This window comes from Meriones unguiculatus, chromosome 21 (genome assembly GCF_030254825.1).
Source record: "Meriones unguiculatus strain TT.TT164.6M chromosome 21, Bangor_MerUng_6.1, whole genome shotgun sequence".
In the NCBI taxonomy this organism is placed as follows: Eukaryota; Metazoa; Chordata; class Mammalia; order Rodentia; family Muridae; genus Meriones; species Meriones unguiculatus.
The window spans coordinates 19,901,168-19,916,941 of record NC_083368.1 but is presented as its reverse complement, the minus strand read 5'-3'; the positions used below and the strand labels follow the sequence as shown (position 1 = coordinate 19,916,941).

The 15,774-nt window shown below is 44.8% G+C and overlaps 1 protein-coding gene across 1 annotated transcript in view; it reads right to left on the bottom strand.

Annotated features, from left to right (window-relative positions):
• The window catches only part of Rsbn1l (round spermatid basic protein 1 like), a 53,092-nt gene extending 44,490 nt beyond the window's left edge, over positions 1-8,602 (bottom strand). Inside the window, exon 1 of the mRNA XM_021650494.2 lies at positions 8,015-8,602. Coding sequence (XP_021506169.1) covers positions 8,015-8,564 — 550 coding nt within the window. The 5' untranslated portion in view covers positions 8,565-8,602. The remainder of the gene's footprint in view (positions 1-8,014) is intronic.
• Positions 8,603-15,774: the final 7,172 nt, after the last annotated feature.

The window sequence follows — 15,774 nt, the reverse complement described above, 5'->3', positions numbered from 1 at the left end:
CTGCCTTGTTAACACCCACAAAACGGAGTGTAGACTCCTTACACCGGAGAGACTGTAAGACTTTCAACTACCATGCATCTTACCTCCCAACCGAATACAAAAGCGCCAATCTCAGGGCTGGCGAGGTGGTTCGGCACATGTAGTCTGAATAAGAGCCAGCCTCCGTTAGCCTGGGTATTTGCAAACTTGGCCCCAGTTCCTGACACTGTTTGGGGAGGTGGTGCAACACCGCTGGAGGAATCCATCCCTGGGGGTGAGCTCTGAGTTCACAGCCTTGCTCTACTTCAGCTGGCTCTCTGTTTTGTGCTTATGGTTGAAGATGTGACTGCTCAGCGTCCCCCTCTTGCTGCCAGGCCGGCTGCCTGCTACCATGCTTCCTTGCCATGTTGGATTCTTATCCCTAGAGAACCATACACCAAAATAAACTCTTTCTTCCATAAGTTGTTTCTGGTCATGGTGTCTGATCACAGCAACAGAAACGTAACTGCCAGATGGTTAAGGTACTTGCTCCCAAGCCTAACAACCTTAGTTGTTCCGTCCCCCAGAACCACACGGTTGAAGGAGAAAACTGACTACAGACAGTTGTCTGTTGATCTCCAGGGGTACACCCTGGCACAGGCCCTCCACTTACAAAATAAATAATAAAAACTTATAAAGCATCTACCTCATCCAAATGTCGCTTGCTACTCACAGACCATTAAATATTCCACACACGTTCACTTTCCTCTCATATTTTTTTTAAAGTTTGTTTGGTTTTTTTGTTTTTGTTTTTGTTTTTTTTTTTTTTGCATGTGTGCATGTGTGACTGTTGGGGGGACAGGAGTTCCAGAAAGGGACACTGGATCCCCTGGAACTGGAGTCACAGCAATTTTAAGCTGCAATTTTGAGTACTGGGAATTGAACTTAGGTCTTCTTCAACAGTAGCAAGTGCTCTTAACCACTGAGCCATCTCTCAGCCTCCCTCACCCTCCTTTATATCATTTCCCCATGCCCATCCCCAAAAAGTCTTTCTCCATCATCTTCATTTACCTAAACCCAAACGGTCTTCCAAAGCCCAATTTCCTGATTGGCATTAAATCTCACAACATCATCTCTGGGTCTGTTTGAAGACCTAACAAAAAATTAATACAACTTACTTAGTAGTTTAGAAAAGAGTACCAGATCACATTATAGATGGTTGTGATCCACTATGTGGTTGCCAGGAATTGAACTCAAGACCTCTGGAAGAGCAGATAGTTTTTTAAGCACTGAGCCATCTCTCCAAGGAAGAACTTTTTATTTTTCAATATCCTATTTTAAAGACTTCCTCTATAAAGGCTTAATTGAAAGGCTTAATTCACCAAGGAAGGTAGAAAGTTGAGATTTATTACAATCAACTTAAAACCTCTAAAATACTTCTTTCAAAAATAAATAAAAAGCTAGCATAGGGCTGAAAGGTGACTCAGTAGGTAAAGGCGCTTTCTACCAAGCCCAACCACAAAGCTCAACCCCTGGGGCCTACATGGTGTGGGCCGGTTCCTTCCTGAAAGTTGTCTTCTGTCCTGCACACACGTGTTGTGGCACATGCACACATCTCCCTGTCATACACAAAAATGAGTAAATACTTTGTAAATAGTTTAAACAAAAGCTAGAACATGGTAATGGTTTACACTAATGCGTACATGCGTTCCAGACACCAGGAAGTCATTCATTGGTATATCACTGCTATGGAAACCAGGAAGTCACAGCTATCAGTGCGTTCAGTGAAGCTAAAAGGCTTCAACATATTAGATAGAAAAGGTTGGGATTTCTCATTTCTTAACAATATCTACAATCAGGGCTGGAGAGATGGCTCAGCAGTTAAGCTCCAGAGGAACCGGGGTTCAAATCCCAGCACCCACATGGCAGTTCACAACTGTGTAACTCCAAGATCTGACAATCTCACAATATATACATGCACACAAAACACCAATGTACATAAAAGTGAAAATAAATATTTTTTTTAAATAATACCTACAATGAAACCAAACAACAAACAAAAAAGAATGGAGCTAGAAAGATGGCTCAGTGGTTAAGAGCACTGGCTGCTTTTTCAGAGGACTCAGATTCAATTACCAGCACCCACATGGTGGCTCTTGGCTGTCTGTTAATTCCAGTTCCAGAGATCTACACCCTCTTCTGGCCTCTAGGAGCACCAGACACACACATGGTTCACAGACACACAAAAACACCTACACATATTAAATAAATAAACTTTGAGTGCATTAAGCCCCTACATTTTCATAAACAATGTCTACAAAATGTCAGGCCCAATCATTCCAGTAGCCACCTGTGGAAAAGGCAGCACCCCCACATAACAAATACATATGTGCTCTCAGCCATAGAGAAGACTCACGTCATCTACAGGAAAATGAAAACGTTACGTCAGTCTTAACAAGACAAATAAGATACACATGTGGTTCCTGGGTTTTAGGCATACACATGAAACTACAAGTGTAGGTATGACGCGAAAGTAAAAATAGAACTGAGAAGACTAGCTGAGAAATGGGAGGCTACAGAGCATAAGAGTGGCGTGTCCAACACACAACACACTTCTACAGAATCTCACAAGACTGTTTAAATACACGTGTGTATACACTCAAAAGATAAATACTTAACCAATGGCACACAAGAAAGGGACAAATCAGAGCAAAGCCGAAATTCAGTATCTCTTCTAGAAACAGACAATAAAAAGAGAAAGGAGTAACATAAAGACCACCTTTGGTGCAGTTAGGGACTACTGTAACTATAACCTGGAATATAAAGTATAAAACAGACAAAGGTAAAATGGTAACTGCTTTGCTATAACAGAACAGAGAAATGATGACAACCTTGTTTTCAGTACGAGGTTTGAACCTAGGGCCTTTTGTGCATGCCAGGGAAGCACTCGACCACGAAGGCATACCCCAGCTTGCTAAGGACAACCTTACATACTGTAAGAAAACCTACAAATGAAGGCAGCAGGAAAAGAGGACAGAGTACCCACACACTGGTAAGGAAAATGGAGGTGCAAATTCTCTAGCAAAATTTCAGTAAGACTGCTCCAGGCTCAGGCCTTCCCACAGAGACACGGGTGGGTTGAGAGGAAAACAGGGAAACTGGGTGAATTCCGGAAGCAAGGCCTGTGGCTTTCTTCCCTCAGCAAGCATTAGAACCCTGCCACCGACACTCAGCTTTGTGGGGCATTACCTCCAGCTGACTGCAGCGAGAGCCGGGGCTTCTAGGAGTGAGGAGTAGCAAGTCACAAATAGAGGAGTCAATCAGGTGAGACTAGGGCCTTCCATGAAGAAGCCCAGGTCTCCCTGCCTGCCCCCAAAAGAACGTGCGCCTAAGAAAGGCCTTGTGAAGTGCACTGTTGAGGAGGCAGACATCTGCAGAACTGCAGCATGTCGGGACACTGACCTCGGGCTTCCAGGATGTGAAGACATTAACTTCTGCACGCTAGGCCACCCAGGCTAGGATGCTTTGCTATGACAACCGCAGTGAGTAAGACACCATCCTGTCTAGACTCCGATCCAAATGAGACAAAAATGACGTTCAGTTTGAAGAGGCTTAGAGTGCCTAACCCAAAAAACACAGACCAGAGCGAGCCATGAGCTCAGTCAGTAAGGCCTGCCCTGCATGCTCAGGAGCTTTCAGTGAATCTTGGTAACTTTCTCTTAAGTATGAGAGAACTGCTAAAAATAACAGATTTGAGGACAGCCTCCAAATAAATGAGACCAAAACAAACAGGAAAAAAAGTTAGAGGAACCAAAAAGCAAGGCAGGAAACAGAACATTTCAAAGAAACTATAATTAGCATCCTTGAAGAAACAACAGAGATGCTGACCCCATTTTAAAATATATATATATCTTACAATACAGGAACAAAAACACAAGAGCTTATACTTTCTTTTTCACTTCAAAGCTGGAAATTTAAAAACCAGTGAAAGGGCTGAAATACCTCAAAATAGAATAGACAACTTTTTAGAGACCAATTTCTCTGAATATCAGCATCAGAAGGCAGACAATAACAGAACACCCTCTTCAAACTTTCCAGGGCAAACAGCTTGAGAAAAACCTCTCAACAGATAAACAGGCAAGTGTCGGGGTAAAAATAAAATCCAAAGAAGTACAGTTTCTACATAATCATTGCTAGTAGAAAAATGGAAAAGGAGAGTAAATAAAGACGTGGGGTCCAGAAAAAAGGAACACAACAGCAATGAAAGGACTTCCAGGATGTGAGTGAGCCCAGGGCCCATGCGGATGGCTTTATGCAGCAGGCCTTTAAGACCAAGCATCCGGACTAAATCAGGAAGACGTACAGAGGAGACTGTCATTTATCTGGAAGATTTACCAACACGGGAAATTTTACTAATTGCTGCTGGAGGGTAAAGGAAGGCTTTACGGGGCGGCACAAAATACAAATGATTATCCCAAAACACAATCTTTGTGAACTATTATCTCTCAGCAGTGCCAATCATGATGAAAACCAACCTCTAACACGGGGCTCACAGTGGGCACGACAGCTTGCTGCTCGGCCGTTCGGACTTGGGTTCAAATGCCCAGCACCTACGTGAAAAGCCAGGCAGGGCTGACTGTGACCCTTGCCCCAGCTTTGGGGGATAGATGGGTGGATCCCTAGAGTGCTAAGGCCCGACAGCTTAGCCAGAGACCTGTTTTCTGGTTCTGTGAGCCGTCCTATCACGATGCAGTAATGTAGAGAGCAATAAAGACGGAAGTCCTGCTCTGGCTCTGCATGGGCAATGCACCACACACGCACTACATGCAGACACAGAAAATTCACTCTTGAAGCATATGAAAGCACATGATACCTTCAGTCTATCTTTTCACCTTCCACTTTTTTTTTTTTTTTTAAGCAAAGAGTCTCACTAGGTAGCTCAGACTGGCCTAGGCCCCCAAATCCCCTGGCTCCCTAGCAAACGCTCAGATTACAGGCATGCATCATCATTGCCTAGCTCTATACTTTTCAAGTCACAATTTATTTTATGTTATGGAAAAACTTATTAGCTCATCTGGTTATTTTGTACCTTTAAAAATTCAGTCAGAAGGGGGGGGGACACGACACGCCTTTAGGCAAATGCAGGCACATCTCTGAGTTTGAGGCCAGCCTGGTCTAAAGAGTGAGTTCTAGCACAGAGAAACCCTGTCTAGATTGGGGGGGAAATCTATTCAGATATGGTGGCCCTTGTCTGCAATCTCAGCACTAAGCACTAAGCACTCCCTCCTAAGAGGAGGGAGATCACAGCTGGTTCAAGGCCAGCCTGAACTACACAACACTCTTTAATTTAAGCCCTCAAGAGTCCATATAACACCCACAACTATCAGCAGGCAGCCTTGGAGATTATAGGTGCCAACCACATCAGCTCTGTACTCAAGGCGCCTAGACTAGGAACTTTTCTGATCTGCTCACTTATCCCTAGCTGTGAAGGTGGGTTAGGACTGACCTACCTCTAACTTAACTGTGAGGTTAAGAAAATGAGTAACCATGCTTCAGACTCAACGTTCACTAAATGTTGTCTCAAAAACACATCTAGTTTATCTGAATGTTTTCCATTAGGTTGAGTGCCAGCGTAAAAGGGCTCTAGCCAAATGTGGCGCACACCTGTAATCCCAGCACTGAAAAGGCTGAGGCACAAGGAACACACGTGGAGGCCAGATTGTTCTACATGGTGAGTTAGCCAGAGCACAAAGGGACACCCTTTCTCAAAACAACATAACAAAAACAAACAACAAAAAAGCACTTCTAAGGATTTTTAAAATCCCTATGTAAATACAGGAGCAAATGTTTAGTAGAGATGCAGAACTGTGATTTATTTTTTTTTGGGGGGGGTAGCCATGGCTGTCCTGGAACTCGCTCTGTAAACTACCCTGGCCTTGAACTCAGAGATCCACCTGGTTCCATCTCCTAAATGCTGGATTAAAGGCCTGTGCCACCGCCACCAAGACTGCGGTGTTTTTCTGAAATGTCGTTCTGCCTGGTTTCTAGTACTAAGCCTGTTCAATCGATGCACTATGGGTAATCGAGGGTTAGTGAGCTAACACACCCAACTCAGAGGGTCACTTAAAAAGTATATACTTCAAACACTTGGTCACTCATTCACTAAGATTTGTTAAAAAAAAAAAAAAAGACAGAAAATAAACACTGTACTATAAACAGTACCTGTATACTTGCAACTGTACTAACAAAACAATGTATCTAAAATCTTGTTACTTTGCTATCACTTTTTTTTTTTTTCAGTTAAAGCAAAACCCAATTTCAGTTAAATTCAAAACTTTGGAGTCCACCAAAATACTGAACAGCTATCTTTTGCCTTGATTTTAATTTTTTATCAATAAAATAAGTGTTTCTGTCCAAAAAATGAAAATATTTAAAGTTGACAGTGACTACCTAGCCAGGTGTGGTGGCCCATGCCTCTAATCCCAGCACTCAGGGGGCAGGCAGATCCCTTGAGGCCAGCCTGGTCTACAGAGTGAGTTCCAGGACAGCCTGGGCTACACAGAGAAACCCTGTGTCTTAAAAACAAACAAACAAAAGGTCAACAATCTAATCATCCCACATAGGTCATGGGAAATATCTTTGCCACATCATAGCGTGTATCATTGCTTTTATTAAAAGTAAGCCATAGCCCTCAAAAGAAGGGGTTTAGGTTTGGGGATTACTACATTAATTTGGGGGGTACACTGATGTCACAGAGGGCCTTTGGCAATCAGCGGGCACCCTGTGGGGAACTGGTTCTCTCCATCTGTGGGTCCTGGGGATAGAACTCACGTGGTCATGCTACACAGCAAGTGCCTGAGCCACCTCAAATTCCCCAAAAGAAGAATTTTAAATGTCATTTAAGACTCTAAAAACTTAACTTAAACACCCATCTTACTACAATAGTCATATTCATACCACATGCCAGTACTATTTCTTAAAATACTTACTTCTTTTCACCGTTCACATCCTCTAACAATGTAATACCTACATTCACTTCTGCAGGGAATTCGTGAAAAGCAAATGAGCAGCCTACCCAAGTAAGAATGATTCCAAACTGCATAGGGACAGGCTCAGAGGCATTTTGTAACTTAAATTTTGTGTTTAATCACTGCTACACAGAGATTCACTAACCACCTATAACTCGGCGCAGAAGGAAAATGTAATTCATCTTCAAAATATTCCTAAGGCAACACTCTAAAAACCCTAGGACAGCGTTAGACTAGAGTAGGACCAGACCACTAACTTGGCTTAAATGTAGAAATCACACAGTTTCGTGTATTAGCACTCTTTTTTTAAATTGTGAAAAATAACCCCTCCTATTCAGATAATTTTTCAAGCTCTAAGATACCATTGGATCAGCAAGGCTGAAAGTGCTTGGCATTTCACCAGCATTCCAAAACAAAACAGAATACTTCACAACAATGTGTGACAGTGACAATGTATGTTTATATAACCTCGTGATCACAGAAAAATCTACTTTCCTACCCCTCCTCTCCGCACGTCCGAGCTCAACGTATCCACAGATTATTTAGAACGACCCCTTATCTTCAAGAAATACCGAAACCTATACTAGCTTGCATTACAGAAGAAAACTAGAATAGGACATTTAGGAATTTTTCCCTTTTTTTCTATGCGGAAGCACTTTGCAGCCCCTTGATCTGGACAAAAACAAAAAAACAAAAAATAAAAAACCGTCAAAACATCTGATTTTATCATTTGCTGCATGGGGTTGGGGGGAGATGGCTGCATGCTCCTGAAGGGTAGTATCTGAAACAGGACCACTCGGGAAACACTTCACGAATTCGGAAGGTGGGCACCTTAGGCGCCGCACACTCGGTGCCCCGCACGCGACCTCACCTCCCTCGTAGCTTCCAGCTTAAGCCAAAACACTCCGGCCACCCACATGGGGGGGGGGGGGTGGCGGGATTCTCCCCGCGCGCCCCGGGGCCGCCGCCTCCCGCTCGCTCCCCGCGGGCTGGCCCGCGCGGCCGCTCCCCTCCCCCGCGGCACCCACCTCGCGGCGGCGGCGGCGGCGGCTTCGCCTCCCCGTTCTCGTCGCGGGCGGCGGCGCCGCCGAGGCCGTGCCTCCGCTTCTCCTTGTCGCGCTTCTCCTTGGGTCTGCGCGGCTTGGCGGCGGCCGGCGGGAGCGGGACGCGGGGAGGCTGCGCGTGCAGCAGCGACGGGGCGACCAGCGGCTTGCGCGGCGGTGCCTGAGCCGGGCACGCGGGGGCCGACGAGGCGGCCGGGCTCGCGGGGAACGAGAAGCAGCTCCGGGGAGGGGCCGCGGCGGAGGCGGCGGCCAGAGCAGCGAAGCTCCAAGCCGCCGGGCTGCCGTAGCCCTGCGGCGACGGTGCGGCGGGCGGCTGCGGCGGCTGCTGCCGGCCGTTCCCGCCGCTGCCCCCTTCCCCGTTCACTCTCCGCGGCGCCTTCTTCTCCTCGGTCCGGACCTTCTTGGCGGACACGGGGCCCGGAGGCTCCCGCGAGGAAGGCTGCAGTTTGCCGAACGCCTCCTTCTCCGAGAGGACGGCCACGGGGCCGCGAGCTGGGTTCGGCGGCTCCGCCATTTTGCGCTCCTGTTGTATTTACTCTCCGACGCTCCCCGGCGCGGGGCACGGGGCGGGGCCCCCAGGTCTCGGCCGAGCCTCCATTGGACGAGCTAAGCTGAGGGATCCTTGAACTCACCAATCAGAGGCACGGGCCTAAGTCGGCGAGGTGGGATTACCAAGCGGGCCTCCGGAGAGGTCAGAGGTCTTTCGGCGCGGCGGATGGCAGGGTTGCGGTGAAGGGAGGGTCTTCCGACGGCCGCAGGAGCGCCCCGAAGTCAGGACCGAGGTAGCGCTGCCGTCCGCCCCAGGGACGTGGCCCTAGGTGTGCCGCTCTCTCTTTTTACCGTGGGGTGCCTGGGGTTCCTCTGCACGCTCTAAAAACCGGGTTCTGTCGTTGCCCATCCCGGAGAAAATTTGTGGAGGATCCGATTGATTGCAAGGGGTAAACTTGTGAAAAGGTGCCTTAATTTGAACCCAGGTCGTAAATGTTAGTGCTTTAACAGTTTCCTGCAGAGCTGGACCTTGGATCACTCCCGAGCGTGCAGATAACCTCCCCCCCCCCCGACGCGCGCGCGCACACACACACACTGTTTGAGCTTGAGTGCTAAAGGTTTTAATTCTCATTATGCCTTAAACTCGCCAGGAAAATTCCGTTAGCGGTGTTTACAAATGTTTTTAGATCCAGTTAGGTTTCTGTATGTGAGAGTTAGCGCTCTGAGAGTTGGCCAAGCATATGCTCTGACTTTTATCTGAAAAGAGAAGGAATTTGGAGGGGGAGGGGACGGGTTACAACATAGTTGAAGACTTAGACAAGAGCATGCCTCTAACTCTTAGATCTTGTTTAACATCAGAATGTCAGAGGGCTGGATGTAAAGATAACAGGTTGTCAAATTCATTCGCCCAAGAAATTATATGATTCCTAAGAGGAACGTTTCTGCAAACAGTTTAACAGTTAGCTTTCAGGAATATTCTACTGACCTCAGGAAATTGGAATAATTTGTTATCCATTTTTTTACTCCCATCCCACTTCCTTAGGACTTGATCAGAGGGACACATCAAATATTAATGTTGTTACAACTACATTTTTTAGTTTGGTTGGTTGGTGTGGCTTTTTGAGTCAGAGTCTCTTGGCTGTCCTGTAGACCAGGCTGGCCTCGAACTCACAAATACCTACCTGCCTCTGCCTTCACCTCCTCCCCCAGTGCTGGGATTAAAGGTACACACCACAGCACCCAACCTCAGTTTTTGGTTTTTAGAACAACTTGTTAATAAAAAGAATATCTCCTAAAGCCAGACCCAGAAAGAGAGATTTTGCGTGTTTTCTCTAATGTGTATAAAAGTAGAAGGGGAGATGGGAATAAGAAAGGTGATGAGGGGAAGAAAGTTATCTCATGTCCCCTCTCACCTGGGGAATGGCTATATATGGCATGAAAGCAGACAGGGACTATTTGGAGAAAGGAGAGGGGCCATCAACAGGAAGGGAATGAGAGAGGAGTGGAATGAATATGAGCAAACATGAATGTATACATGTATGAAAATGTCATAATGAAACTATAAATGATAAATAAAATAAAATGAAAAGTGTTTCTTTTACTTCTGTAGATTATCACAACAACCTTTAAGTTCTATGAACAGCATCAGTTGGCCTAATGATCTTTTTAAAATTCTTCTTTTTTGTTTGTTTGTTTGTTTTCTCTCTTTTGGAAAGCATTTGCTTGTGAAAAGGGAGAATGTGTCTAGGAAGGAATGACTACTTGATCTACTAAACAAATACACAACTCTATTTGTATGCATCTAAGCGTCAAAATACTCTTAGTTCCTAGCAGTGAGAGAGCAACAGCTGAAATGAGCTGGCAGTAGGAGAGAATAGGTTTACCTACTCAGCAGCCTGGTGATTCCAGGCCTCTCTCGAGAAACATCTCTGCTGCCTTAGGTGTTAAATGAGTGAAGCTTGACTGCATGGTTACTGTATCCCTTATCTGTCACTTTGAAGTTTTGCAAAACCACATTGAAACCATTGTAACTAAAATTTCTCACAGTCAGGCATAGTAGTGTCAAAGGCCTCAGCACTCGGGGAGGCAGAAGCAGGTGTATCGCTGTGAGTTCTAGGCCAGCCTGGTCTACAGAGTGAGTCTAGGACATCCAAAGCTACACAGAGAAACCGTCTCGAGAAACAACAACAACAATAATGGTACTAATAATTCCTCATCAGACATGGTGCTATATTGTGATCCCAGCATATGAAAGGTAAAGGCAGGAGGATCAGAAGTTCAGGGTGATCCTCAACCAACTACATAATGAGTTCAGGCCAACTGGGAGGCTACCTGTCTAAAAAAACTGAAGTAAAATAAGCTTTTAAATATTGTATTTTTATTGTATGTGTACCATTGTTTGCCTGCATGTATATGTGTACACCACATACATGTCTAGAGCCTATGCAAGCCAAAGGAAAGCATTGGATTCCCTGGAATTGGAGTTCAAATAACTTTTGTAACCTTTTTTTTTTTTTAACCAACTAATGTCCTGCCAGGAAATTTGTTCCACTCATCTCCTACATGAAACTTAGAAAATCTGATGGTAAGACTAAAGAGTACTGTCATGTGAGAAGTTATTATTTCTTGCCCCATACACTACTAACAGGCCTGTGCCTAAACTTTATGAATCTGAGCAAGAATATGGTGGTGGAGGCCCATGTACCCTTATAAATCAAAATAACACATGTAAAAGACTGGTGGTTTAAATAAGAATGTCGCCCACAGGCGTGTGTGTTTGAGAGCTTGGTCCTCAAACTATTTGGTAGTTAGAACTATTTGGGTAGGATTATAGGGCATGGCCTTGTTAGGTGTGTCATTGGGAGTGGGCTTTTCGGTTTCAAAAGCCCATGCCAGGCCCAGTCTCTCTTTACCTGCTGCCCTTAGGATCAGAAAGTAAAGCTCTCAGCTACTGCTCCAGCACCATGCTTGTCTGCTTCCTGTCACTATAATAGTGGACTAACCCTCAGAAACTGTAAGCAAGCCCCTAATTAAATACTTTCCTTTAAAAGGGTTGTCTTGGCCATGATACTCTTCACAGCCATAGAATAGCAACTAAGACAAATGGGCAAATCCACTTTCATACTGATCTGAAAGGCCAAGTTTAAATATAGGATTTTCACAGTCCTGAAAATGATTCTATGCATATACGTGATATGTTTAAAGTAAATTTGTAAGTTCATATACTGTGTTCCTGGAAATAGTAACATAATCAACACCTCAGAGTGTCCTAGAATCTGGGCAGGGTGGAAGATATGCAGGCTATGAGTAGACTTCTGACCTTCTGGTCTCCTTGCCCTCTGCAATATAGGAAAATGGCTGAGTAGACAGAGACATTTTAGCTGGAACTAAGAACAGCACTGTGCTTCATTATAACTGGTTCCAAGGATAATAGCCAGAAGAAGTCTGTCTCTGTATAACCAGCCATTTTTCTTCCAACTGTTTCATAACTAATACTCCTCTTGGCATAATCTTTTTTTTTTTTTTTTTTTTTTTTTTTGAGACAGGGTTTCTCTGTGTTGCTTTTGCTGTCCTGGACACTTTGTACAGTGGGCTGACCTCAAACTCAACAGCAGTCTGCTTGCCTCTGCCTCCCAGAGTGCTGGAATTACCACCACACCCAACAAAGATTTATTTATACAGCATTCTGTCTGTGCACCAGAAGACGGCAGCAGATCTCACTATAGATGGTTGTGAGCCACCATGTGGTTGCTGGGAATTGAACTCAGGACCTTTGGACGAGCAGCCAGTGTTCTTAACCTCTGAGCCATCTCCTCAGCCCAGCATAACATTTTTTTGTATGTATCTACATGTGCACAATACAGACGCCAGAGAACAACCTCAGCTGTTGGTCTTCGGGTGCCATCCACCTTTTTTTTTTTTTTAACTACTTGCCAAATAGGCTTTTTAAAAAACAATCAGCCAAGCCGTGAAGGCCTGCACCTTTAATTTCAGCACACAGGAGACAGAGGCAGGTGGATCTCTATGATTTTTTGATGACAGCCTGGTCTACAGTGAGTTCCAGGAGAGCCAAGGCTACACAGAGAAACCCTGTCTTTAAAAACCTAAAAAAAAAAAAAAAAAAACTTGGGCTCTGAGGAATTGAACTCAAGTCTGACTTCTTATAAGGTAAGTGTGCTACCAACTGAGCCATCCTCCAGACCTTGACATAATCTCTGTTCAAGGACTTAATCCACTCACCTCTGTCAGTGTCCACTAGGTACTTCATACCCATATGACATTTTTCTGATTTCCTGTATTCTAGTTCTGTTTTCCACTCTACAGAAAGAATATTCTTCAAAACTTAAGTCTGATCATGTCTCTCCCTTTCCTCAGACTTGTGAGTAGCTCCCATTGCTCTTAGGATAAGCAACAAAATGTACTGCTTACACAAGGCCAGGTGCTCCCAAGCTTCTGAGCGTCTCTGGTCTCCACCTCCACCCCCAGTAGGAGTGCAGAACCCACAGGTGTGCACTGCTGCAGCCAGCTTTGGGTGCCAGGCCTCCACACAGCAAATGCTCTCGCCACTGATCCGCCTCCCCAGCCTCCCGCTCTTGATATGACCCAGTGTTTCTGTTTCTGCCATGTCACTTTTGTAGCTTTGAACTATGTCTGTTTTATTTTCCTACAGTATCCAAGCAAAGGTCTACTTATCCTTTGGCCTTGGAGGAAACATCTCCCTAACACTATGTCCTGATCTGGCAGAGCAAGGTTGATCAACCCTTTGCACCATCAAGATTCCCCTTGGGATCATTTAGTATACTGCTCTTCTAGGTTTTGACCACATCAAGTATAGAAATGTGTTATTTATGTTTGTATGCATAGAATCTGGGGTAGTTACTGTGCTCTCTGTGACCAAATACCTGGCCAGAAGTAGCCTACAGGAGGAAGAATTTCTCTAGGTTCATGGTTTGACAAGATAGGGGACAGTGGGGGGTGTTGTAAGTCTACCATGGTGAGGAAATTATGGCCCTGGGAACATGAGGCCATTTGCTAATATCTGAAGAGACCAGGAAGGAGGGAATCTAAAACCAGAAATAAGGCTGGGCTACAACCTTCATGATCCACCCCCAGAGACCGCTTCCTCCAGAAGGTTTCACAACCTCCCAGAGCAGCACCGTCAGCTAGGGTCCATTTATTCAAACACGTGAGCATGAAAGGGACATTTTTCATCCGTACCATAGTATCCTTGTCAGCATCCTAATTCATTCTGTGCTACTACAACAAAGTTGCTGAGACTAACTAATTTTTATAGAATAGATTCATTCTCTTACAGTATGGGAGAGAACAAGGCAATGGCTGGGCTTTGGTTGTCTAGAAACTCTGTCTCTTTCATGAGACAAACATGTTGTTCATGTACAGTGGGACATGAACTGCTGTGTGAAACCTCTTTTATAAGGGCCTGAATTCCATTTACAAAGGGAGAGCCTCTGTGACCTCACTTCATATATATTGTATTAACCATTTTATCATCTGAATTTGGACAGCTGCACACAGATTGTAATAGTAGGTTTTTAATAGATAATAGAAAATAGTAAAAACTGTTAAACTGGGAGTACTTAGGAAGGCTACAACCCTGATGGACTCATCATAAGTTGAAAATACCGTTTGTAAGAAGTACATTCACTAGCATAGTAGCCATCATAACTCAGCAGCACAGCACAGTACACAGAGTATGGTTTCTCTCGTGGCTAACAGAACTGCTCACAGCCGCTGAGTGGTGTCACCAGTATAACACCGTGCTGGGTAGTTCTATGTCAACCTGACACAAGCTATAGTTCTCTGAGAGGGAAGAGCATCACTTAAGAAAATGCTTCTGTAAAATCAGGTTATAGGCAAGCCTGTACGGCATTTTCTTAATTAGTGATTGCTGGGGGAGGACCCAGGCCTTTGAGGGTGGTGCCAAACCTGGGCTGGTGGTCCTGGGTTCTGTGAGAAAGCAGGCTGAGCAAGCCAGTAAGCAGCACCCCTACAAGGTCTCTGCATAAACTCCAGCATCCAGGTTCCTGCCCTGTTTGAGTTCCTGTCTTTACTTCCTTCAGTGGTGAACTGTGATGTAAACCATTTCCTCCCCAACTAGTTTTTTAGTCATGGTGTTTCACTGCAGCAATAGAAATTCTAACAGCCAGGCATGGTGGTGCACACCACCAATCCCAGCACTCAGAAGGCAGAGGCAGGCAGATCACTGTGATTTTGAGGCCAGCCTGGTCTGCAAAGCAAGTCCAGGATAGTCAAGGCTACACAGAGAAATCCTGTCTCAAGGAAAAAGAGAGAAAGAAAGAAAGGAAGGGAGGGAAAAAAAGAGAAGGAAGGGAAGGAAAAGAAATCCTAAGGCCTACCAGGAAGATCAAAATTGAAATTTGAAGTATGGCTCTATTGAATGCATATTTCTTTGACACCGTAAAAATAATAAGTTGCAATAGCATAAACAGGAACCACCTGGACCTGTGTTATTTGCAGATTAATTTGCTTCTTGACTTTAGCTGATTGTTGTATGGAAAGAAAATGGTCCTGCTTGCTAGATATGAACTTCTTTAGTGTGAAATTTCCTAAGAAACTACCCAAGCCAAACAAAACATTAGAGTCGGATAAAATTCAGTCTACCAAGCTGACTTCTGATCTATAAGAGTGCCTTGGCCCTTAAGGTAGCTTGTGAGAGCTATGCTAATGTTTGAATTATTAGCCCTATTCTTGCTGATTGCTAAAATATACACCAAGCAAAGATAGCCAAACCTGCAGTCACTGTAAAGGTGCATGAGTGTGCTTAGGCCTGTACTCTGTACACTATCATCTGGTTTCTTTATATGTAATATACTTATTTTGTGAGGGGAGGGACCTCGGAATTAGAATAACAAGAGCCTGCCGAGAGCTGTCAGGTTGGCACTGCCACCAAGCCCAGTGACCCGCTGCTCCCTCCAACCTTCATAGTGGAAAGAGAAGACTGATCCCTGCATCTCCCCAACCTCCACACATATACCATGCCTGCACATGTGTGCGCACGTACGCGCACACACACACACATGTAATTATAAAACTAATTTAAAAACATGTTGGGCATATAAATGCGCCACCTTGAGAGCCATTGCACCAGGAGAAAGACACTTCTCACAGTTCTGTAACTTGTGCATAGAGCTGAATCGACATGCGTATTTACTGACGTTATTATATCTTTTATACCAGCTGTAACAGAGCTGTGG